This window comes from Perca flavescens, chromosome 18 (genome assembly GCF_004354835.1).
Source record: "Perca flavescens isolate YP-PL-M2 chromosome 18, PFLA_1.0, whole genome shotgun sequence".
Classification (NCBI taxonomy): domain Eukaryota; kingdom Metazoa; phylum Chordata; class Actinopteri; order Perciformes; family Percidae; genus Perca; species Perca flavescens.
Window position 1 is genome coordinate 30294733 of NC_041348.1, and position 25163 is coordinate 30319895.

Below are 25163 nucleotides of genomic sequence, written 5' to 3' on the forward strand. Positions count from 1 at the left end.
TCCCAGGCCTGAAAACTCACCAAACCTTACACACAAGTCCAGTCCTATGCCATACTTAATCAGTGCAATTTGTGTGCTAATTGTCCTGATGGTGGCGCTACAACATCATCTAAAATTCTAAACTTTGAAAATTCACAACAAATCACCGTACATGCTGCAATGTCAAACTGTAGCAATTTTGAAGCCCATCCATCACTCTACTTTTTGCAAAAACCGCATAACTTCTTAAACCTATCTCCTCCCACATTTTTTGATCTATTGACAGCAAATTATTGGGAACTTTATCTCCAATTGTTTGTTGTATTCCATCTGAATCTCTGTAAGCTCCACCCATCTTCTTTATAAGTTAACACATTACTTGTAAATCCTTTCTGACAAAAGTTCAGAATGAAGCAAATTTCCCTGTTCCCTGCTTCCGGCTTTCCCACAACACCTTGCTCGTGGCTCTTTGTTGCTGACTCCCCGCGTCCCCTTTTTATCTTGTTTCCCATATTAGAGGTCCACAGGTTCAGGCGTCCAAAGCCGCTGCCGGCGCCAAGAAGTACGAGCTGAGCAAGTGGAAGTACGCTGAGCTGCGGGACGCCATCAATACCTCATGTGGTGAGTGTCACGGTTTGGTTTGTCACCACAGCAGTACGAGTCATCGACATGTTGACACGCTGCAGTCATATTCCTGCTAGTCTCGCACAGCCAGACCTTCCTCCACAGTGCTGCGGTGGAGGAAGGTCTGGCTAGTCCAAACAGGATTCTGGGATGGGAGAAAAACGTGCTCTGGTTTATTGGCATTTCTTTAAATCAATCACAATCGTCTTGGGCGGGGCCAAGCTCCGAACGGAGCCACGGTGCCTCTGCAAAATAGCCTCAGGAAGGAACTTGTTTTGGTGGAACGTGTGTACGTTCAAAAGTAGTTTTAGTCGTGGAACAGAAAACTCTGATTGGACAGATAGTCTAGCTAGCTGTCTGGATTTACCCTGCAGAGATCTGAGGAGCAGTTAACCATAGTCCTCACAAATCCACCGGAGTCTAGAACGCCAACACAATAAGAGTGACTTTCGTCAGAATTTTCGGCAACATCGGAGCAATCCGGAAGTGGAACGTTGTGGATGTAGACTATATTCCTGCTAAACACATTTGGTGCACGCCAACGGGATGGTGCTGGAATTTGTCGTAAATAGGCATTGGAAAACAAAAAAGACAACATTTAACACTCCTGTTCAGTTGTTGTCGCACTAGAAATAGGCTTGAACATTAGTCAGTTTTAACATTCTGGTCCAGAGCTATATTTGCCATATTGGCATGAAATTTGACATTGATTTTCATGGTACCCAGATAAAGATTTCAAATAACTTTACTGACATCCTAACCTTTGCTCTACTTCCACTTTCAAGCCAAAATTCTCCCATGACAAATACTTAATTCCAGGACAAACTCAAAATAATAGTCATATTTTTATTCAACTCTAATGAGTATTCATGATCCCCAGAGGATACCTCCGTAACACTTTTGGTAACCCTCTGACCTTTCCTGTAGCCCCAACCTTAGGTCAAAATGTAAACTTTGCACGCTTAATATTTAATATCTTTAGGGTTGCAAATTACGATGATTTTCATTCTCGATTAATGGATTAGTTGTTTGGTCAGTCCCTCCAGAAAAACGTGATTATGCGATTGCATAATTCAACGCATAATCAGCCAAAGTCTGCAAATTTATGCGGGGGGCCGGATTTTTTCAAATACGCCGCACTTTTGCCGCATAAATTGCCGATTTTTCCGTGCAAAATATGCAGGGCTTTTCATAATCCCCACATTTTCGGTCCAAAAAAGTCACATATATCTTAGCAGAAAGTTCAAAAATGTTGCGTTTACTTCACACAAGAGCAGCCATTTTCCCCTGTTGCCATAGTAACGTTATGAAGTGACGTAATTACACGACGTGAACATCATTGAAAAGCAAGGTGTTGGGGGAATCTCTTTTTTTTCTCTATTTCATCAAAACGCAGTTTTTGCAAGTTCCCGCAATTGCATCCCAGAAAATTCCATAAATATCCCGCATATTCCATCACATTTTTTAAAAAAACGTGCCGCATAATCAAAGATTTTTGCCCGCAACAATCACAAAAAAAAACTGAGCATTTTTCTGAATGGACTATATATTTCTATTGACATAGTTGGTGGTTAATTTAATAGGTTGCTAAGTAATCGATTCATCTTTGCAGCTCTAATTATCTTATCTGCGAATGAAAATTGTGGAGCACATTATTGCTCCCCAGAGGATGAACCAGTTTCATTTCATTGACCCTATGATATATCCAATAGCAACTTTATTAATTACATTGTGCATTAAAAAACGTTTTATGAAAATCTTTTCATGGATATTCTTAATCCTCAGAGGATGAATCTAAATGTCTTTCCATTAACATTAGACCAAAACTATCACTTGTAAATATGACATCTAAAACTAGTAAATTTGAGGATGAACCATTTTGATTTTCTTAAAATGAACTTTCCTCGGGTAAAAATGTCAACTTTGTACACAACATGTTTCCTATTATAACAGGAAGATTGCTATGATACATATTATATCTTATTCCTCAGAGGATGAACTGGTTTCATTTAAAAAGGGCTGGGTATCGTTGATAACATGTCAATACCAATACCAACACCGTGACTTTGATACTTTTCTCAATACCATGTTTATAATATCCATTTTAACAAAAGAAAGAAATAACAACATTACACATTACGGCACAAACATTTGTATTTATGTTTCAGCTCCTACTGCTTGAGCCCCGTCTCTGTGTTACGTAGATTTTTTTTCTTGCGTGTCTCTACGACGTGTAACTGTAGATAGCCAATCACAGACATTATTAGATATTGGTAGAAGCATGCTGTGTTCTTATTGGCTCACTGACGCTGATGAGATTTACTCCTTAGGTATTGAAATGGGGTATTGAATGATGAGGCACTTTTTTGGTACCCAGCCCTACATTTGAATGACTTCTCCCGCAGCGTCTCAATCAGGTCAAAACTTGAAAACTGCTTTGGTCCATGACATGGTATCCTTATCTTGAAAAACAAATGACCAGTCCTCCTTAAAATTTGCTATGTATATTCTTGATCTTCAGGGGATTATCCCTAAAAGGTTTAAACATTTTTTATGTCGGGCACTTGAACCTGTGTCCAAGGGTGAAAATGTCCATTTTGTACATCAAGATATCTGACGGACGGCCAAGCCACTGAACTGGTTGATCACATTCCACCTCCAAAGAGGATGAACCGGTTTTATTTTTAATGACCCCTTGACTTTTCATTTAACGCTGCTGTTCAGATAAACTATGTTCTTATCCTAACACTGCAAGGCTCTCATAATTGATACATCACAAGTATTTTAGTCTCATTCCCACCAAATGGTCAGCTTTGACAGAAATATCTGCCACAGCTTCACTTTCCACACCACTTACTCTTTATTTCTGTGAACTCTGCCTCATTTTATGGCCACTTCTCTCATGTGGGAGTGAATCGCTGGTCGAGCGGAACAGAGAGAGACTCATTTTACAAAAACTCATCGTGATGCTACCACAGCCGTACCCGGTGTATTGCTTCAAAATACAACCAGAGAGTGTCGTGATAAAAAAAATCTGTCTGCTGCGAGCTACTCAGCCTTCACACTGACATTTAGAAAGTAGATGGCAGTCTTTTATATAGATACGGGGCTAGTATTGCTGAGTCATTACCACTTTGATTTTAAAACGTCAGGATTTTAATGTGACCTCATTGAGTTGAAAAGTCAGATTTGGATTGGCATCGGTAGATGGAACAGGAAGAGATCGCCATTCTTTTTTGGGGGTTTCTTAACAATGAATGGCTTTCGGGAAACAGTCACACAAAGTTCTCGCGCGAGTTGGACATTTTAAACTTGGAAGAAGTCTTTGAGTTGACTTTGTATGTGATTACCATACAGCCTACAATGGAAAATTAGCTTTGTGTTCGGCATGAAATACACACCATTTGGTAATTTTGGACAGCGCTGTTTTCCACTGTGTTCAGTCTTTACGCAGGGTTTTTCCTGGCTCAGAATGGGCCATCGGATGAACACATATTAAGCGTTGGATCTGGATGTCTCTCCCCAGGAAATTTTTAGCGTCAATTACTTCATTTCTTGCGTACTGATACATTTTGTCGGTGAAAATGTCATTTTACTGTACTGTATATGTGAAGGAAAACACAAAATTCCAAATGTAAAAGGATTTGTACCAAAACACGGAAGTGGACAACTATTCACCGCGACTACAAGGAGTTTTCAGACGGTTATGAAACTGTCTAAATTTATTACTGATGCCATATTGCGGAGAGAGGGGATGGGAGTTGACTGCTGGAAGTCATAGACATTGGTGCTCATGATCACCAAAAATTCCTCTATGCAGGAGAAACCCTGTTATGCCAAGCTAACTAGCTGCCGGCTGTAGCTTCATATTCATCGTATGACGTCAGAACGTCAAACTATTGCTTTGAGTAACATTTTGAATCCAGGACCTTTGCTTGTATTTTTGAAGCGTGGAAAGTAAAAGATGGAAATGAAGAACAACAAATTGTTTGTTCACAAGGAGGTCAAAGGTTAAAACGGCAGCACACTGATATGTTGGTGGATGTCCAAATAATTCTCCCTCCTCTGGCTGATTATGAGTCAATATAGGGGGAAAGCAAAGAGCCAGGGGAGAATATCTCCCACCTTTCCTCTGTTATCCTCTCATTATGTTGAGTTTGACCCGAGAGCTCAGCGGTCCTTATCTCACGCAGCAGGAAGCGTGAAGGACGAGGAGGGCGGACGCCCAGCGGCAGAAACGAACGTGTGCAGAAGCAAAGGCCTGCAGGGCGACCGCACATGGACAAACAGCAGCGACTGTGTTGGCTGTTAACACGCCGCTCAGCTCGCCTCCCAGACACAGGACCAGACTGAATACTGATGCGGTCACGGCCGCCGCTCATGATCATCTGCAGAATAAAACATAACGGAGCCACAGACGAGGGGTTGTTGACACCTGCTACTTTCTGATTTATTCTGCCGGGAGTTCAGCTCTGCACTCTAAATTGAAGTTTCAGCCTCCAAAGTACTTTTGTTCAGGTTACTTCAGCACTCGGCGTGCATTAAGCATCTCGTAGCACGCTTTTAGCTCTTGCGCTTCGAATGCATTGAGTAAATTGAATGTCATCCTGATTAAATGTTTTATCATAATCCTGCGAGGTGTTTAAAACGTCTTTTTGTTAGCCGGTCCATGTGCGTGTGAGTGCACATTCACACACACTGTATTGATTCATCTGTAAGGATATTAATGAACGGTGAGGCAGTTTGGAGAGAAAATGAACAAAAGTCAATATATATCTGACAGTAATAATTGCTGGAGGTTTAACAGGTTTATCATTAACACCACCATGAAGTCGTGGTCAATTCCAGTCAAGGGAAATCTTATTGGTGCTGCAGACATAGTTATTTTAGAGCAGTCATTCCCAAACAGGGGTACATGGGAAGATTGTTAAGTAACTCAGCTAATTTAGAAAAATTATTAATTATAGAAATGATGATGTACTTAAAAAATACATAAATGTTTTTTTGGTGTACCAGTACTTTTCTCTATTTCGTTTTCCACTGCGGATAATTCCTCCTCAGCATAGGCGGGATTCTCAGCTGATCGCCATAGTTACGGCGTGTGACACTGACGTAACATCATCTACAACGTGATACTCGCTGGATCCTTTCATCGGCAACCAAACGGAGGAATGTCTGCACTCTTGTCAAGTGTACAGCGCAGTTTTGCAAGCCGCCGTTGTGGTTGCTATTGACACTAGCTTGGCTATTTCTAAATGCCAGGTCTTGTGTCGTGACTCTCTCTGACCAATCAGTGGTCTGTAGTGTTTTAACTCCACCTTCTCGGCTCCGCTGGTTTGGATTCTCGACAGAGGTGGTACAAATAAAAGTACCAGCCACTATCCAAAACTTTTGCTAATAAAAAATGTGGTTACGCTTTACTTGAAGGTATCTACATAAGAGTGGCATGACACTGTCATGAACGTGTCATAAACATTATCAACAAGTGACAAATTTTATGACATAACGCTTCTTTTAGTAAGTGTCATTCAGGTTTTGTCATGACAAGTTAGGGTTAGGGTTAAGGGTTCATGACCTTATCATGTCACTCTTATGTAGATACCTTCAAGTAAAGTGTTACGAAAAATTCAAAACAGAACGAGTCCAGCGGAGCTGTACCGTGCAGTGGAAATGCGGCATAACTTTCACAGTGGTCTGTATCGACGACGTTTCATTTCCAGAATTGTTCGGGTACCACCGGAAATTCTGTCTGCTGTCCGTCCCCTTCCTCTTTCTTTGTGTTGGCGTTCTAACCTCCGGTGGATTTGTGAGGACTATGGTTAACTGCTCCTCAGATCTCTGCAGGGTAAATCCAGACAGCTAGCTAGACCATCTGTCCAATCAGAGTTTTCTGTTGCGCAACTAAAACTACTTTTGAACGTACACATGTTCCACCAAAACAAGTTCCTTCCAGAGGCTATTTAGCAGAGGAACCATGGCTCAATCCGGAGCTTAGCACCGCCCAAGACGATTGTGATTGGTTTAAAGAAATGCCAATAAACCAGAGCACGTTTTTTTTCCATCCTAGAATGCTGTGTGGACTAACCAGACCTTCCTCCGCAGTGCAAAGCCATGTTAGCCACCAACCTCAGTCAGTTTTAGCACTTAACAACACTAACGCTGCGTTTCATTAGTGGTTGTAAACTTGCCCTATCCTTGGGGGGGGATCCCCATAAGCGTTGTTCCATTTGTCTGAAAAAACTGAAGTGAACAAGGGTTGAGGGGAAGTGACCGAGGGGAAGTGGAACTAGTAGTGAAACGCATCCCAAGTTTTGCAGGAGAAACTGAAAGTAACAGAACTAAAGTAGAAAGCTAGAAGTCAGGGATAGAATAGTTGTTTCTGCTGGTACGAACGCAAACCTCCTGGAAGGAAATTCTGTCTTCTCAAAGGACGCCTTGTTGAGGGAAAAAAAAGTACAGTTCTGACATTTGCTTAGTGATAGTTTCCATATTTGTTCTCACTGGTTTTGTGAATCCGTGTCCTGCAGACATCGAGCTGCTGGCCGCCTGCAGAGAGGAGTTCCACCGCCGGCTCAAAGTCTACCACGCCTGGAAGTCAAAGAACAAGAAGAGGAACACGGAGACGGAGCCGCAGCGAGCGCCGAAATCTGTCACCGACTACGGTACGACAACACATCCCATTACTGCACTGCTTGGATGTTTCAATAAGGATGAGTGGGTTCTTTTCTGTTCAGGAAACTGAGAACCAAAAGGTTTTATTTGATATTTGTCTGCTGTGAGATGCTGTTCAAGCTGCATTTACGGTACAAATTGTCCTCTGCTGTTCCTATTGAGAAGCTTTTTGAGAACACTTGTTATTTAGTTAGTTATTTAGAGTACGTGTTGGGGCGGGGGGTGTATACACTTGTACATTAAAGACGTTCTTTCTCAGTTCCAAAATCCTGCTCGAAAATCCTGGAAAAATCTTGGAATTGCGAATGTCTCGGAAAAATACTGCAATCGGAGATTGCGTTGATTTAAAATAATTTAAAAGCGCTCAGTGAAAATGAACCTAAATCTACAATGTTTCTCATGTTGTTTTTCATATTCTTGTTTTTTATTTCTGAGGTGTGCACAAACAAAGAGCTGCACTTTTTATAAACACCAGTTAATGTGTGGGGGAATATGCATTTACACACCTGGCCCCTGATGTTATGTCACACATTGTGTTACAGGTTGATGTTTCACAGTACAGTTTCCCCATGCATTTATGTCTAAGTGACTATTATGAACCCAAATCTTTAAAACTGCTCCAGTATTGAGCGAGAACGCTGTAACCGGCAGCCGTGAACCGGGCTTTAATGTAACCCTACAGGACACATGTTCAGCGTCGGTAAGTGTCCACTAAAAGTTCAGTTTTTGCCGCTGACAGACTCCGATTATTATTCTAAGTGTCTGACAACATTATGGGATGGATCCCTACAGAGATAGACCTTTTAGTTAAAGAGTAAGATCCTTTTAGTTTAACATGAAACAGCCCCGAAATCACCATCACCAAACCCACCAGACTCCATGTAAATAATCAGGACTTTTAGCGTGTATAGAGCCAGCATATCTCCACCAGACTCCATGTAAATAATCAGGACTTTTAGCGTGTATAGAGCCAGCATATCTCCACCAGACTCCATGTAAATAATCAGGACTTTTAGCGTGTATAGAGCCAGCATATCTCCACCAGACTCCATGTAAATAATCAGGACTTTTAGCGTGTATAGAGCCAGCATATCTCCACATGTAAATGGGTGAATTAAGGTTTTATTTCAACCAAACCAGAGTGGTGATTGTTGGAGCAGTGGAAAGACGAACTAAGATGAATTTTGATAGTTTAAATTTGTTTCTTAAGACTTTGAATAGAGTGTGTTTTACAATGAAAAATTACTGTTTTTTTAAATGTAATCTGGTGAGTTTGGCAATACTGATTTCCTGAATGTTTCAAGTTAAACAAATATTATCTTACTCTGTAATTAAAAAGGTCTATCTCTCTGTAGGGATCCATTCCATAATGTTGTTAGACACTTAGAATAATAATCTGAGTCTGTCTGTCAGAGGACGGAAAGTGGAAGTGCGTAATTGCCCGTTGACGTTACATTGCAGCTTGTTTCTCGCCAATTTCAAATATTGGTGTTCCCATCAGTCACTTAGACACAAAAACATAGGACAATATGGTCCAAGTTGAACAACAAAACAAAGTTACCCTTTAAATGTGGACAAAACCTTCACATTTAAATTGCATATTAAAGGAACTGAACGGTGACCCTTGCTCGTTGTTTAGACACGTGGAACAAGTGGACTCTGTCTCTCGCCTCTCACCTCCCTGTGCCACACGTCGAGTTGTCATGACGACAGAGAGCTCTTATTGTGTGCTCTGCTCAGACTACTGATTGGATTGCGAGCCACACACCCACTCTCATCCCTCCGCTTCCATCTGAGAGCCGCGGGGCTTTGTCGGGCGGCTGATCGGCCTCGCCGACACACAAGTGTTTATTAACGGGAGTCCAAATATTGTATCGTTGTCGAAATACTCTATATAATATTGTATCGTGATAAAACTTGGGATTTCCACCAATAGTTAGCAGCCATGTTAAGCTGTATATGTCATGGTGTATATGGACTGTTTCTCTGTGTCATGTCATGTGATCACGTCTGTCACCGGCTCCACTGTTGCTGCTGTGTTGCATCACTGCGTTCTTCGTGTAACCTGGCATGTCTTCTTTCAGATCATGCACCTCCTGTGAAAACAGCATGTAAGTGGTCCTCCAGAGTGAGACGCTACTAACCGCAGAGCTGCACCTCTCCTTCCTTCTCCTCATTAACCCTAACCCCTCCCCCCCACCCCCCAAACAATGGTACAGGGCTGCTCCTAACTGGGATCACTGTTCGCCTCACTTACTGCTCACTTTTTAGGATTAACATTTATTTATTTTTAACACAAAACACCAATTTCTTTATTCACCTCCTAAACTCAAAGATGTGGATGGATTTTGAATGTATACAGTAAATGTATTTATTTTATTTTATTTATTTTTTTAAAGCTTTAGTGCATGACGACTAGATTAGAAGACTTGTATCATGTGGATGCGCCAAAAGTTTAGTTGTCGGGCGACAGAAACTACGCACTATACCTTTAAGTACATCATCATTTCTACAATCAATAATTTTTCGAAAGTATTACTTAACCCGTTGACCATGAAACCTTTTGTTCTTCTGGGTCAAAATGGTAATTTCTTTTTTTTTTTTTACGTTTTGGTCTTTTTCGACACTTCTGTTGCTTTTCCACCGATGTTTTTGTCACTTTTCTCAAAGTTTGTTGTTTTTTATGCAACTTTTTGACATTTGCGTGTTTTTTTTCCAACATTTTTGTCACTTTTTTCAACATTCTATTATAATTTTTCTTTCAAATGCTATAAAATGTAATAAAACTTGCGAAGAGCATTGTAGGGAGCCATCCACTTTATTACTTTTGAAAATTTGGTATAGAAACTTTTTGAAAATGGGTCAAATTTGACCCGAGGACAACAGGAGGGTCAACAATCTTTCCATGTACCCCCTAAACCAGTAATTCCCAGTATTTGGACGGGAATACAATGAAATAACAACAAAGTAAACAACCAACTGTAAACCAAATAAACATAATATGTATATGTGGTAACAACGTAAGCATATTGCATACGTCTATCCCTAGTACATGGCATCATAGGAGCCCTCTAAAGACCTTGGGTACTTCCCCCATTTTTTTTTGTGTAGACTCTAAATCTGGCAAACCGTTTATATGACCTTTATTCTTTTTAAAAGCTGCCACTATCGCCATTCTTGGATTGATGGTAGCCTGTCTGGCTATCATTGAACTGGTTTGGACCCAACTTCTTGTGTGTTTCTATCTATCCTCCTTAAAATGGACTTTTCTCCTTGCTGCTCACTTGGATGGAAAACTTTCCCTTACGGTGGAGGAGTAAAAAGGGGATGGGTTTCCAAGGCAACAGCCCCCCCTGTTGAGACAGACCTGTGTGGAAGAGATTATTTGAGTGATTTTGAGGCGCGGAGCTGCCGTTTTTTTCTTCGTCTCGGTGCAGTGGTGCCAGCTCCGGGCCCATTTGTGAGACGGCTTTAAAGCTCGGATAACGAGCCGAGGTGCTTCCTCCGAGCCCTTAAGGCGCCTGCTATTGACACTCCCACACGTTTGTCTTGTGTTTTGATAGCGTCACGTTTACAGGAGGGTGACGGGGAGGGAAAAAAGGCCGCCGCGCTCGCTGATTGGGAGAGAAATGTTGTAAAAGGTGTCATCGTTGAAGCAGCAGCAGCAGCGGAGCGAGCAGACGCTTCACTCCATTCACTCCAGACTGAAGATTTTAGAATCCGTAACAGCCCATTCAGCCACACGAGGCTTCCAGCGCTGACTACCAATCTGTCTCCGTACCGGCGGCGAGCGCAGACCGATGTTTGTCTGGAGGCCGAAGCTGTAACCCTGGATTAAATCTGCTGTTTTTAGGCTTTTAGTTTTGTCAAGACAGTTATCAAATTGAATGTTTGTCTCTTTCAACTCTCTAGTGAAAGCAGACTAACTAAATACATACATGATAGATAAATAAATACATTTCAGTGTAGTTTCCTACCTTGGCTGTAGATTTGTTTAGGTAAAAAGGTAAATAAAGACATTTGCACCATAAATTGATGCAGAAAAGGCACAAATTGTTGCAGAGCAGGGGGAATGAGAGGGGGGAAACACCAGAGCAGGGGGAATGAGAGGGGGAAATATAGCAGAAGATATTCCTTTGGATCAATAATGTTGACCAAAGCGTTGAAAAATGAGTTTTAATGTAATTTAAAAGTTTGACCCAGGAAAAACCAAAAGGTGCAGGGTGGACAAGAAGACAACCCGAGGGGTAAAACCCTGAAAGCAGCTCTGGATCCCTCAAAGACTCGCTAGAGGACCTCTGAAAGCCAGGAAGTAGGACAAGCAGTAATCAAGGGCCTGAGAGCTTCCAGCGGGGAGCTGCGTTCAAGCGCCTCTCGGGAAGAATAGTTCTGCATTTCTGGTTGCTTTTTCTGAACAAAACCGGCTGATTTTTTTTGTTGGTGAAGTTTTGGGGGATTTTCTTTTCCCTTTCTGAAAGTCGTTGGTTTGGGGGAGGCGCTGCTCGCCCTTTTGGAAGGTGGTGTGGCAGCAGGGCGCCGTTTTGGTGGTGGTGGTGTTGCCCTGAAACAGACCGCTGTTTCATTTTACAAGGTGTTCAAATCTTGGAATCAGTTTTAAAATATTTTTTTTTTAACGTAAAAGAAGATTTCTCTCGTTTCCATTGCTTTGCTTTTGAATCGTGGAACAGATTAAGTTTCTTTTAACCTAATGTGACTTTAACCTTTTAGCAAGCTGAGTTGAGGTGGAAACAAGAGATTTTTCATGCACATTTCCTTGATTTTAAAACTGAAAACCAGATCAAACTGAGCATTTGTGCAGCCCGAATCTCTTTATCATGTAGAGGAGCTTTGTGTCTTTGTCGGTTCTTATTTCACGCTCCACTGTGTAGGAAAATGCAAATGCTGTATGTTTTATGTTCCACATGAGTATGCAAACCCCGTCCTAAACATCTGCCTTGCTTCATGTCTGGCTGATTTCCTTCCCTGGCGCTCCTCTAACGGCAGGACTCACCCACTTAAACATGGACCCTTTGGCTACATTTACATCACTACGTTTTGGTTTTTAAGTGGAATTTTGAACCAAAATCGTTCTCGGTGCACCGAGTGTTTTTATCTAAACACGCCCAGACCTCATATCTCATCAATATTCTGGTATACTGGGCATACACAGGAGCAGAGGCGTCATTTTAATTTACAGGAGGGATGGTTACAACCCCCTCTCCCCCCTTTAGAAGTGTTTGACATGCTCAGGGGAAAAGCAGGGAGAATGTGAGGGGGAAACGCCAGAGCAAGGGGGAATGAGAGGGGGAAATGCCAGAGAGCAGGGGGAATGAGAGGGGGAAACGTAGCAGAAGATATTCCTTTCTGAACCTAAATGTAGCGATGTAAATGTAGCCTTTAATGTTGAAAGCTGATCCGAGAACAGCGGAGCGGGGCCTAATGTTTGCATGCAGTCAGAAGGAATGAACGGATGTTTAAGAAGGGAAATGTACGGATGTCTCAACGGGCTGGAGCTGACTGGTTTGCTTTTGTTCCTGCGCATTCACCTGTGTATTAACAGCTTCAGAATGGATGAAAATGTACCTCTTAAAGCTCTTTGAAGATTATTTTTTGGGCTTTTCCGCCTTTAATGGACAGGACAGCTAGGTGAGAAAAGGGGGAGAGAGAGAGAGAGGGGGGTACAAGCAAGAAATGGTCACGGGTCGGACTCTGGACAACCCTGGACTTCAGCTTCGAGGCATAAAACTCTATGTATATGTGCGCCTGCTCCACCACTGAGCCAACCCGGCCACCTTTTAAAGCTCTTCAGAAGCTTTATTTTTCTGTTTGGTGGAAAGGGCACAAACATATTCCACTTAAGTAAAAGTACTATTACTTTGAGGAACTTTTACTTAAGTATGAGTAAAATTATCGGTATAGAAATCTACTCAAGTAAAAGTAAAAAGTAGCTCATTTAAAATGTACTCAGAGTAAAAGTTACTTAGTTACTTTTAAACAGCTGGAGAGATATACTTTATATTCATACTTACTATATTACATACTAAATATCTTTATACTTAATATATTTATTTAATTAACTCTTAGTCTTTTGCGATATGATGAGGACACAGTGCCAAAAAAACTCAAAAAAAGTGACAAAAACCTTTAAAAATAGGAGAAAAATGGAAAGAACTATTTTGGGTTATACTTTACTTGAAGTTACCTACATAAGAGTGACATGACACTGTCATGAACATTATAAACAAGTCTTAAACAATTATGACATAACGCTTCTGTCAGACAGTGTCATTCGGTTTTTGGCATGACAACTTAGGGTTAGGGTTCATGTGTCATGACAGTGTCATGTCACTCTTATGTAGATACCTTCAAGTAAAGTGTTACTCAATTATTTTTTTTATTACACACAATGTTACATTTGGAAAAATGTGAAAGTTTTTCCAAATCTAACAGACGACAGTTCTTTGGAAGTAGAAGTTCCAAGTAGAGAACTGAGTTCCCTACGATCACTGAGATGCAGCACGCTGACATTTCAGGCTTTCATTGTGCAATACTTATATTTTCCTATGAAGGGAAATTCTCTGGCCTCGCGGTAAAAAGGTCAGACTAACCCTACAGGAGTGGCTGAAGTTGATATTTAGCTCGAGGGCACTTCAGCAGGGCAGGTCATTGATGATTTAAAGAGACTGAGTTAACACACAGGTTGATGAACAGGGAGAAGGCTGCTGTTGCTGAGTAAATCCCTTTAACTGCCCCCCCAGGCTGCATGTAAACATGGCTCCTGGCTCCTGATTGGTTGCTATCATCCATGGAAGAAGATGCCTAACTTTCTCCCTTCTCTTTTGCATCCAACGAGCAGCGCAGCAGAACCCGGCCCCGCCCATCCCGGCCCGGCAGTACGAGGTGGCCATGAACCGGCAGCAGCGCTACTTCCGCATCCCGTTCATCCGGCCGGGCGACCAGTACAAGGACCCCCAGAACAAGAAGAAGGGCTGGTGGTACGCACACTTCGACGGGCCCTGGATCGCCCGGCAGATGGAGCTGCATCCCGATAAACATCCCATCGTTCTGGTGGCAGGTCAGTACAGAGAGGAAGAGGAATTAACTAGACTGAGGCGAAAGCTATGATTGGACGATAGAGAGGCAAAGTCCCTCCCCTTCCAGTGGGACCTTGGGCCAAGATATGCATGGTAGTGAACGTTTTTGGATCCCCTTTGAATTGAACCATTTATGATGTTCGGTCAGCGTAACACTTATCAGTTCAATTTTCTAAACAGAAACCGATATTTGGAAAAACAGAAAAATGGGTTCCAATATCCAATTTTCTATTTTTTTCTGCCTTGACAAATAAAAAAGTTGGATCTTTAAACTGTTTTTCCAATTTTCTGTTTGTTATTCAGAGGATCAGAAATTTAGAAAATTACAAAATTGCGTCTGGGCTCCAATTATTCAATACTGCAATGGTATTCTCTCCCTTGTTCGGCCTAAAATTGGAAAAACAGGTTAAAGATCACATTTTTTAATTTGTGAAGGTGGAAAAAACTGAAAAATGTGATATTTGCACCCATTTTTCTGTTTTTCCAAATGTCCGTTTGTGCTTAGAAAATTTATACTGACCATGTTCGTCAATCTAAAAGATAATTTTTTAACTGAAGAAGAAATCACCATCCCCAAACTCCACCAGACTCCATGTAAATAATCAGGAATTTTATCATCGTAAAACACACTTCATTCAAAGTGGACAGAAATGAAATAAAACTACCAAAAGCCGTCTTGGTTCATCTTTCCACTGTTCCAACGGTCACACTTTACTTGAAGGTATCTACATAAGAGTGACATGACACTGTCATGAATATGTCATACACATTATAAACAAGTCATAAACATGTCATTCAGTTTTTGTCATGACAAGTTATGGTTCGGGTTCATATGTCATGTCACTCATATGCAGATACCTTCAAAGTAAAGTGTTACCGTTCCAACAATCCCCACTCTGGTTTGGTTGAATTAAAGGAGAATTCCGGTCGATTTCAACCCGTAGCTCTGTTGGTTGTAAATTTGGAGTGCTGTCAGTAGCAAACAATCGGTGTTGCCTACAGCGTGTTATCCTCCTGCTAGCGTTAGCACCCAGGAGACTGAAACTGGGCAAGTTTTAAACGTGCTTTTAGCCTCTTAACATGTTCGACATGTCATTACAAGTGCCTACCCATGTGAAGTGATTCCTTCTGAGTGAACACAGTGAATCTGACTGCAGTAGATGTGAAAGAAATGCATGAAAGTTGTGCTAATTCAGCTCTGTTTAGTTCTGGTGGTGAGACTGCAATAAGACAAGTGCTTAGGGACCGTCTACAAACTACAACACCGAAAAGAGATACTAAACTAAAATATTTATTAATTTAATGATTTAAATAAGGTAGTGTCTCCAAACTTACCTCAATTATAACTTATCCTGCTAGTTGTACTACAGCACTTTTAAAAAATAAGCAACCTATTTTTGAAAATGTTTTTGTATCTCTTTTCGGTGTTGTAGTTTGTAGACGGTCCCGAAGGACTCGTCTTACTGCCATCTCAACACCAGAACTAAACAGAGCTGAATTAGCACAACTTTTATGCATTTCTTTCACATCTACTGCAGTCAGATTCACTGTGTTCACTCGGAAGGGATAACTGCACATGGCTACGCACTGTTAATGACATGTCGAACATGTTAAGAGGCTAAAAGCACGTTTAAAACTTGCCCGGTTTCTGCCTCCTGGGTGCTAACGCTAGCAGGAGGATAACTCTGTGTAGGCAATTTATGTTCAATTATATTTATAGTATCAAATCATAACACGAGTTATCTCGAGACACTTTACAGATAGAGTAGGTCTAGACCACACTCTATAATTTACAAAGCCCCAACAATTCCAGTAATTCCCTCAAGAGCAAGCAGTGCGACAGTGGCAAGGAAAAACTCTCTCTTGGGAAGAAACCTCGGACAGACCCAGACTCTTGGTAGGCAGTGTCTGACGGGCCGGTTGGGGGTGTGATGAACAGTGGCGATAATAGTCACATTAATAATGGAACAGTGACTTCAAATGGTAGTCGTAGCAGTTCATGTTATATCAGTGCGCTGCAGAGCATAGAGGGACGTAGTAGGAAGCAGCAGGGTTCAGCAGGAAGCTGCAGGGTTCAGCAGGATGTAGCGGGAAGCAGCAGGGTTCAGCAGGAAGCAGCAGGGTTCAGCAGGAAGCAGCAGGGTTCAGCAGGAAGCAGCAGGGTTCAGCAGGATGTAGCGGGAAGCAGCAGGGTTCAGCAGGAAGCAGCAGGGTTCAGCAGGATGTAGCGGGAAGCAGCAGGGTTCAGCAGGAAGCCGCAGGACCACGGCGACAGCTGGAACCAGGATCTTGGTGCCGACGTTCTCCAAGGAAATACGCTGGGGGAAAAAAACATAAGGACTCCGGGGAGTAAACTCCCCAGAAGCTAGGATTAGTAACAAGCATTTCTGGGACGGGATGCACACAAATGGTAATAGAAAGGGAGAGGAGAGAGCGGCTCAGTGTGTCGAAGGAAGGAAGTCCCCCGGCAGTCTAAATCTATAACAGCGTAACTAAGAGAGACAGGTCAAAACTGACAGATAGTACCGACAGAAACCACTCCAAACTTACAAACAGAGCTAGGGGTTGAAATCGACCAATCTCCTTTAATTCACCCATTTACATGTGGAGATACGCTGGCTCTATACACGCTAAAAGTCCTGATTATTTACATGGAGTCTGGTGGAGATATGCTGGCTCTATACACACTAAAAGTCCTGATTATTTACATGGAGTCTGGTGGAGATATGCTGGCTCTATACATGCTAAAAGTCCTGATTATTTACATGGAGTCTGGTGGAGATATGCTGGCTCTATACACACTAAAAAATCTGAGTCTGTCAGCAGTGAAAACAGAACTTTTAGTGGATGCTGACTGACGCTCAACATCTGTCCCTGTAGGGTTACATTACAGCCTGGTTCACGGCTGCCGGTTACAGCGTTCTGGCTCAATACTGGAGCAGTTTCACAGATTTTTGTTCACATCAGTCACTTAGACACCAGTGCATGGGGAAACAGGGTCCAGGTTGGAAAAAATTTAATTAAATTACCCCTTAATTACACCAGACTGTAGAGCCACAGATTCTACCAATTAAGGAGTCAAAACACAACACTAAAAGAGAAGAAGTAGTCGTTTGGTTCCCCCATCTGTCTCAGCATATGTGCAGAGTTCTAAAACCCTGTGTTTGTCCCCACGTTGTGTGACTCCGAGGGTTGCAGTGGTCTGTGGGTTGAGGGATGTTTGGGAGCTCTTGGTGCTGTTGTGTGATTTTAACAAGTGTTTGGTCTTCAGTCAGAAAGAAGAGCTCACACTGTGGTGAAACGGTTTGTGTTTTAGAGCGGGGGTGTTCACAGACGGCAGCAGTATGTGGCTGACTAACTACCTCCATATTAAAGTTGGTTCACACACTGCTGGAACTTGTTATTACCTTCACAGCTGCAGGTGTGATAAAGTGCTCATATTATGCTTTTTGGCTTTTTCCCTTTCCTTTATTGTGTTATATATCTTTGTTGTGCACATCATAGGTTTACAAAGTGAAAAAGCCCAAAGTCCCCCCCCCCAAAGTCTCTTACCATCTCCAACAGAAACACTGTTCACCAACTGCTCCAAACAGCTCTACTGTAGTCCAGCCTTTACTTCAGAGACAAACGTGGTCACTTTGGAACACACGTTATAATGCTCACCTAGCTGCTAGCATGGCACACCCTCATACTCTGCTTCTGACTGGCTAGTAGTCCTTACCTAGGTACTGTCAGGGCACGCCCTCATACTCTGCTTCTGACTGGCTAGTAGTCCTTACCTAGGTACTGTCAGGGCACGCCCTCATACTCTGCTTCTGACTGGCTAGTAGTCCTTACCTAGCTACTGAGCATGTGCAACTCCCAACAAAGATGGAACAGAAGTGAGATGTCTCACTCTGTAGCTAAAACAGAGAGCTCAACACACAGGTTGAAAAGAGGAGCTGCAGCAATGTGCAGACCAACAAAAATATGGTGTTTTTTGAAAATTAAACCACGTAAACCTATTCTGATATAACCTCTAAATACAATTATGAACCTGAAAATGAGCATAATATGAGCACGGTAAACTGAGTGAATGGGAATCGCCATCGTTGAATCGTGTTCAGGGAATGAAATATTTGTTCCTGTTGCTGCACTTTTTATTCAGAGTGCAGGACAGAAGTCTCAAAGCTGTTTCACGCTTCTTGCGTTCAGCGCGGTCGGCGCAGGGCGGACGGCGATATGACGGCTTGGGCGGCTGTGCGCGGAGGGTCTGCCGGGGGTCTGACTGCCGAGCCACGCCCCTCCAAGATGTAACGGTAGACCGTGTTGCAGCGGTTGGCTACGGGAGAGAAGAAGTCCGTTCAACACCATGCACTTAAAATAGATTACAACAGAAAGCCTTTATTGTCGTTGTAGAGAATACGAAAACCTAAATTTGGAGCATTCCTCCTGATCAGTGCAATAAAAGTTACAGAAACAATGTTAACAAACATCCACGGCCGACAGCGCTAGTTAAAACATTAGACGTAAGATAAATAAATCGAATGTCATTTAGCGCTGGAGTAAGAGTTTGTATTGCTCTAGAATAAAAGTATACATGGAAGTATAAATACATTTACTGGTGGTATGCTAAAATGCTAACCCATTAAACCCACTACTTACTGCACACAGGATAAAACCAATGTCTCTTCAGTTTGTTGGACCGTATCGTCAGACATAGGGTCGGGAATCGTTTGGATTTTAACAATTCTGATTCCAATTCCGATTCTTCCTTTCGAATCCGGTTCTCATCGATTCTCGATTCCGATTCTTTGAGTGGTGGAGTTTAAACGGGTCACATGCTTATTTCACAAATAAGAGGAAAGTTTTGTTTTGATTCAAAGGTGGGTTGCAGTTTGACGGGGCTTTTTACGTAAAATAAAGCCACACTAGAGCACCGCTTACTGTGCTCCACGGCTGCAACACAACAAGCACCTGGTCGCTACGGAAACCCAAACTTGCGCATGTTAAATTGGAAAGTGATGATCGGATTTGAAACCAAATCCTCCAAACGATTCCAAAACGGTTCCAATAAAGAAACGATTCCGAAGGAATTGTAATTTTTGAAACGATTCCGATCAGGAATGGGTTCTCGATGCCCAGCCCTAGTCAGACGCGTTTTGGGCATCTTCAGTTAAGACTTGAAATGACCTCTCTGCCTGCTGCTGACGCACACTTTTTACTTCTGTGCAACAGGAAAGGACGACATGGAGATGTGCGAGCTGAGTCTGGAGGAGACGGGCCTGTCGAGGAAGAGGGGCGCCGAGATCCTCCCCCGGCAGTTCGAGGAGATCTGGGAGCGCTGCGGCGGGGTCCAGTACCTCCGCAGCGCCATCGAGAGCCGGCAGGCGCGCCCCACCTACGCCACGGCCATGCTGCAGAGCATGTTCAAGTAGACGGAGCCCTGAGGGGGGGGTCGCAGCGCAAACAAAGGGACAAACGCACCAGCTACCTACAGTAAGAGTACTGCACCAGGTTCTAACTGCGGGGCATTCACGTGAACAGCGATTCTTCTCAACTGTCCTTTTTGTTTCTCTTGTGTTTTTTTTTTTTTTGTTCCTGCTGGCTTTCGGTTCCTCGGAGAAGAAAGGAGGGCGGGGGGGGGGGCAGGACAGGACAGGGAGGTTTTGCATTGAACCCTATGCAGAAAAATCATAGTAAATTATCACATCTGGTTGTTTTCCAAGGAATTCTGTTCTCTGTAACATTTTTGCAAGTCTAACTCTGAGGCCTTAATACTTTACTTTACCAGGGTTTAAAATGCCACAAGTAGGACTGTTTGTTTTTGTTTTAAAGCTGCCTCCCCAAACGAGAAAACTTAATTCCTCTGTAATTATGCATTCCTGATTATTACGCTGAAGTCTTACCGGTGTGTCGCTTCCATCTTAACAGCTAGCTGGTGATCCCTGTCCGACTTTAAACCTGCTGTTTACACGGTCTTCATGGGGTTCTTACAGGGCGAGAAACACTTGCACAACGGGCGCTCAGCGCGAGGCAGCGCTGCACAAGTGACTGCACTCAGAATGAAGTCAAATATTTGCTAATACTTTCTTTTTTTTTTTTTTTTTTTTCTCTTGTCTTTCCAACCGAATGTAACTCAAGACCTCGTGGATTTGTTCATGTAGTGATTCCTCTTTTCTTCTTACCGTGTGTAATTAAATGTGTAAAAGAAATCAGAAAAAGGTACAAAAAAAAACAACTTTAAGACCAAACATTGCCCCTCGTTGGGTGTCGGTAATTCAGCTCCGTGATTTACTTTTTCGTCTGCGTTTAATGAAGCCATGCAGGAAATTGTGAAATAATTATGCAACTCCACGCGGGCTGTTTTGAGACCAGATCAGTGCTGCAAAAAACTATCCTCCATACATTCTTTAGTCTTCAAATTTGATCTTTTTACATGAGGAAACATTATTGTGCCAATGCAGTGATTCCCAAGGCAGTTTCACGTTTTTCATTATCCTGAAAACATTATCATGTGATTCCAGAAATGTTTTAAAGAAATTCCAAATCTCCCATCAGATTGAAAAGCTACGGCGCGCGTCGATTACCTCTGTACGATGCACTGGTACTCAGAATGAACTGGAACATTCATACAAACACTGAACATTTGATGTGCAGCCAACAGTGATATTCCAACTGGAATGTAAAAGTTTATTTTTGGAAGAACAGTTTTCTACTCGTGCTCTGGCACGAGAAGCAATAAATCACGCAAGCTAAGCTAAGCTAAGAGGGGAAAAAAAAAAACAGGCGTCCTTTGATGTAAAAAAAAAAAAAAGGAAAGACAATCTGCTGTGACGTCACACCTTTATTCACCTGAGGTTGCCAAGCGTGTTCCCGGGCTTTCTCTTCCTTTTGACGCTCTCATCTAGATACCTTCAAGCAAAGTGTTGCCGAAAACGCTGACTTAGATTGTCTGAAAGCACGAAGATCCGTCTCGCTGCAAAGTGGCTGTTCCTCTTTTTATAAATGGCATTAACACGCAGGAAAGCAGCTGGAAAATCAACCAAAGAACGCCCCAAGAGAAGCCGACGGTCCGATAGTTGAGCTGCCAGTGGCGCATTCGGTGATCGACGGGTCGAAACTCGTCTAGACGTCTCGGTTAAAAGTGGGCTGAAAAGATTTTTTGGGATGTTTAGGTTTATAAGTAACTCTGGCTTTCATGGACACACAAGTGTGAGTAAACTGCCCAATAAAACTTTTTTTTCTGATGGACAATTTTTGTCTGATTAAAACAAACAAAATGTTTTCCTGTCCGTTAATGCCAAGTGTAAAGGGGCCACATTCGGAGCTTGGACCACGATTATGACCTCCGAGAAATGACCTCGAAATAGTTCCTGAAATGTACAAGAAAGTCCCGCTTCTGCTCCGATCTGTTTCTCTTCCACACATTACAATCATTCCTCGGGAAGCACTGCCTTTGTCCACTGTCACTTTTCTAACGCTGATCTCTCTAACAGATGAATAAAAGCATTCCATGTTTCACCCCCCTCTCTGCATCTTCTTTCACTTCAGTTTGGGCTATAACTAAACCTGAATATCTCCTCAATACCTTTTTTTTTTTTTTAAATGAAGAAAATGGGGTCTCTTATACAACACCGTTTGTATTTTTAACTATTGATTGTAAAACAACATTTAGATGACAATTTAACACTTCAAATAAGAAAAAGGTCAAGGTACAGTTTTTTCCCCCAAAAGTAGATGTTTTGTCTATTTACATGAACTGTACAAGAGAATATGGTGATATTACAGATCTATAACTCAAAAAATGGCTGCAGTTGCCCACAAAATTCATTGTTAGCATGCTAACAAGCTACACTAAGATAACGATAAAATGTGGTAAACATTATTCCTGCAAAATGTAAGCATTTAGCTCAAAGCACCAATAACAAAGACAGAAACGGTTAGCTTTTCTAGTTTTTCCTTTAAAAATACTTATTTCACCTTGTTAGGCCTTTAAAAATCCTTCAAAACAGACAATATGAGGAAGAAAAATTCACTTTTTGGTGCTCAAAACCATAACCATGTGACCAGGAGTGGGCTCAAAGTAAATATTGCTTGATTTTTAAGGGCTCACAAGCTAAAAACAAGGGTTGGTAATTACTGATTATGATAGCGATGAAATCAGCTGCATTTTACTATTTGTTACTCTGGCAACACATCCACAGTGATCTTCATCTTCAGTCCCAGTATATAAGAGGGTCAGGTGTACATCAGGGTAAAGAAGGGTTGTATTAAGCTGTGAAAGGATGAGGGCGTCCAGTTCTGACAGTGTTTACAGACCTAAATGAAAAAATAAAAGCAGATCCCTGATGCGAGGTTCCTTTTTTCTTCCATATTTGAGAGCTTTCAGATGATTTCACCATGTCACATCAGATCCTGTGTATTTTTAACCACCTATTTGCTACACAAACACAAAGCGAGTCAGCAGACGTGTACAAAAACCTCCAGGGTCGATCACTGATCGAGGCTGCAGTCGTGCGGAGATCCTCTTCGACGACATCCGGCAGTTTCCAAAGTGGCCTAAATGTCTGTTTACGCTGAAGGAAGATCATCCTCTGATATAAAGCTCAGAGCTCTGAAGAGTTTGGAGGCAAACAGTTTATCCTGAAAGCTCTTCAGCTTTTGATTTCTAATTATGAGGCTGTGATGAGTCCCGATGTCCTTCTGACAAGTCCTATTTCATGGAGTCTGCAGGGGAAAAAGGTACACTATTAAAGGGGCACTCGAACCAGTTTTGCACGTGGAAATCAGTTTACGACTTTCATACAAACACAGTATAGCACGTCCAAAAAAAGTCATAGTATATAGAATGTCGAAAAAAGTCATGAAAAATTCAAAGTATGTTGAAAATTCATAAAAACATAAGTATGTCGACAAAATTCATAGTATAGTATGTCATAAAAAGTCATGGTATAATATGCTGAAAAAAGTCATAAAAAGTAGTGTTAAGGAAAACATGTTCCTTTGACTATTTGTTAATCATGTCAACATTTCTGAATGCATCGGTTCAAAATGGTCTCACTGTTGTATGAGCTATGACATTGAGGTGTAGTTAGATTACCTTTGTAAAGGGCTTTTCTTGTTCACCGATTTATGAGCTGTAGAGAGGCTTGAGACTATAAACTCTGTATGTTAAACTGAGTGAAGTGAAGTTTGTCATTGAAAGAAGAAGACAATATGTTTGAATGACTATTGAAGGACAAGCTAAATATACAGAGACATGTAAAAGCTTGCCATTGGCTACTGGAAATTGTTGAACAACCTTTTGATTGGTTCGTAAAAATATTCATTTGGCTGCTTTCCAATAAGCGTAGGCTTCTACAATTGTAACCAGTATATATTCAATGTGTTTCTGTGTGAGCTCTTTGGGAGCTGCGGAGTGAAATTGAGTATAGTATATAGTATAGTATGTCGAAAGAATTATAAAAAGTCATAGTTATAAAAAAAAAAAAAAAAAAAAAAGACATAGTATAGTATGTCGAAAAATAGTCATAGTATAGTATGTCAAAAAGAATTATAAAAAGTCAGTTATAAAAAAGTTTAAAAAAAAAGCCATACTATAGTGTGTGGAAAAAAGTTAGACAAAAGTCATAGTATGGTATGTCGAAAAGAAGTCATAGTACGTTGAAAAAAAGTCATAGTATAGTATGTTGAAAAATAGTCATACTATAGTATGCTGAAAAAAGTTATCTTATAGTACAGGGGTGCCAAACTCAATTTCACTAAGGGCCACACTGGAAAAAGAGAATCGCATCGAGGGCCAGACATGTAGAGTTTATTGACATGCTTTTATTTCATCCAAAAAAGTAAAATATGTTTGACTGTATTGTTGCATGTCTCATATAATATTCTCACTTACAGTTTGGTCCACATAAGCCCTAAAAAACGCAGCAAAAAACGTCCTCAGCCATCATAGAAAAAAGGGACAAAAACTAAGCGAGCCAAAATGTATCGTGAACCTAAATTCATAAGCGGGCCGAATAACAATAATAATAAGTTTGACATGTCTGGTCAATGTTAAGAAAATGTCTTAAGCAGTCAGTAGAATTTTTTCATGTGTGTTTCTACATCTATTCATAGCTAGCTGTGGGAGGGAAAACTGGTCTTTCTACCTTCTTCTCATTGAACTCTAAGTTCCAACTGTGTTGAGTAACATAAATAACCATGATCAAGTGATCAAATTTTAATGCTGGCAATTAATTGGAATTAATTAAGTAGAAGTGCTCCAATTTCCTATAATTAGTGCCAAATTGCATGGTACTTTCCTGGAAATCACAGACTTGTAAGAAAACAAGTTCTTCTTATAGATGTGGATCCAAACCAGAGGTGTGAATCTTCACTGATCGCCCGATTTGATTCGATTACGATTATCATGTCAGCAATTCAATTCGATATCTCGATGCATCACGATGCGTCAAATAAATGTTTCTATTAAAGCCATGTAGGATATTTAATTCATAGCTCTTCAAGCTTCAAAAACCAAACATTCTGCAGTGCTCTTCTACTGAATAACTGATACATAAAACTACAGCACTGAGCACATGGCACTTCCTGAATGTGCAAAACATACCAGAATATGTCAACAGAAACGTTGTTAGGCCTACATTAAATTGTAAACAGAAATAATCGATTATGAGCCTGCCGATTATCGATGCAGCATCGTCCATGTCCACAATTCGATGCATCGATTATTTGATTAATCAACACCTCTAATCCAAACTGCTGCTTTCTCCCCTCAAACTGTTTAGTGATCCTTTTACAGTGTTCGTCTCT

The 25163-nt window shown here is 41.5% G+C and overlaps 2 protein-coding genes across 2 annotated transcripts in view; one reads left to right on the forward strand and one right to left on the reverse strand.

The window, feature by feature from the left end:
• myo6a (myosin VIa) overlaps nucleotides 1-19800 on the forward strand; it is a 164644-nt gene extending 144844 nt beyond the window's left edge. Inside the window, exons 32-35 of the mRNA XM_028605164.1 lie at nucleotides 497-600; nucleotides 7131-7265; nucleotides 14132-14350; nucleotides 19587-19800. Coding sequence (XP_028460965.1) covers nucleotides 497-600; nucleotides 7131-7265; nucleotides 14132-14350; nucleotides 19587-19786 — 658 coding nt within the window. The 3' untranslated portion in view covers nucleotides 19787-19800. The remainder of the gene's footprint in view (nucleotides 1-496; nucleotides 601-7130; nucleotides 7266-14131; nucleotides 14351-19586) is intronic.
• Nucleotides 19801-21626: 1826 nt separating this feature from the next.
• The window catches only part of impg1a (interphotoreceptor matrix proteoglycan 1a), an 88634-nt gene continuing 85097 nt past the window's right edge, over nucleotides 21627-25163 (reverse strand). Inside the window, exon 17 of the mRNA XM_028604662.1 lies at nucleotides 21627-23078. The gene's annotated coding sequence lies outside the window, so the exon portion shown is untranslated. The remainder of the gene's footprint in view (nucleotides 23079-25163) is intronic.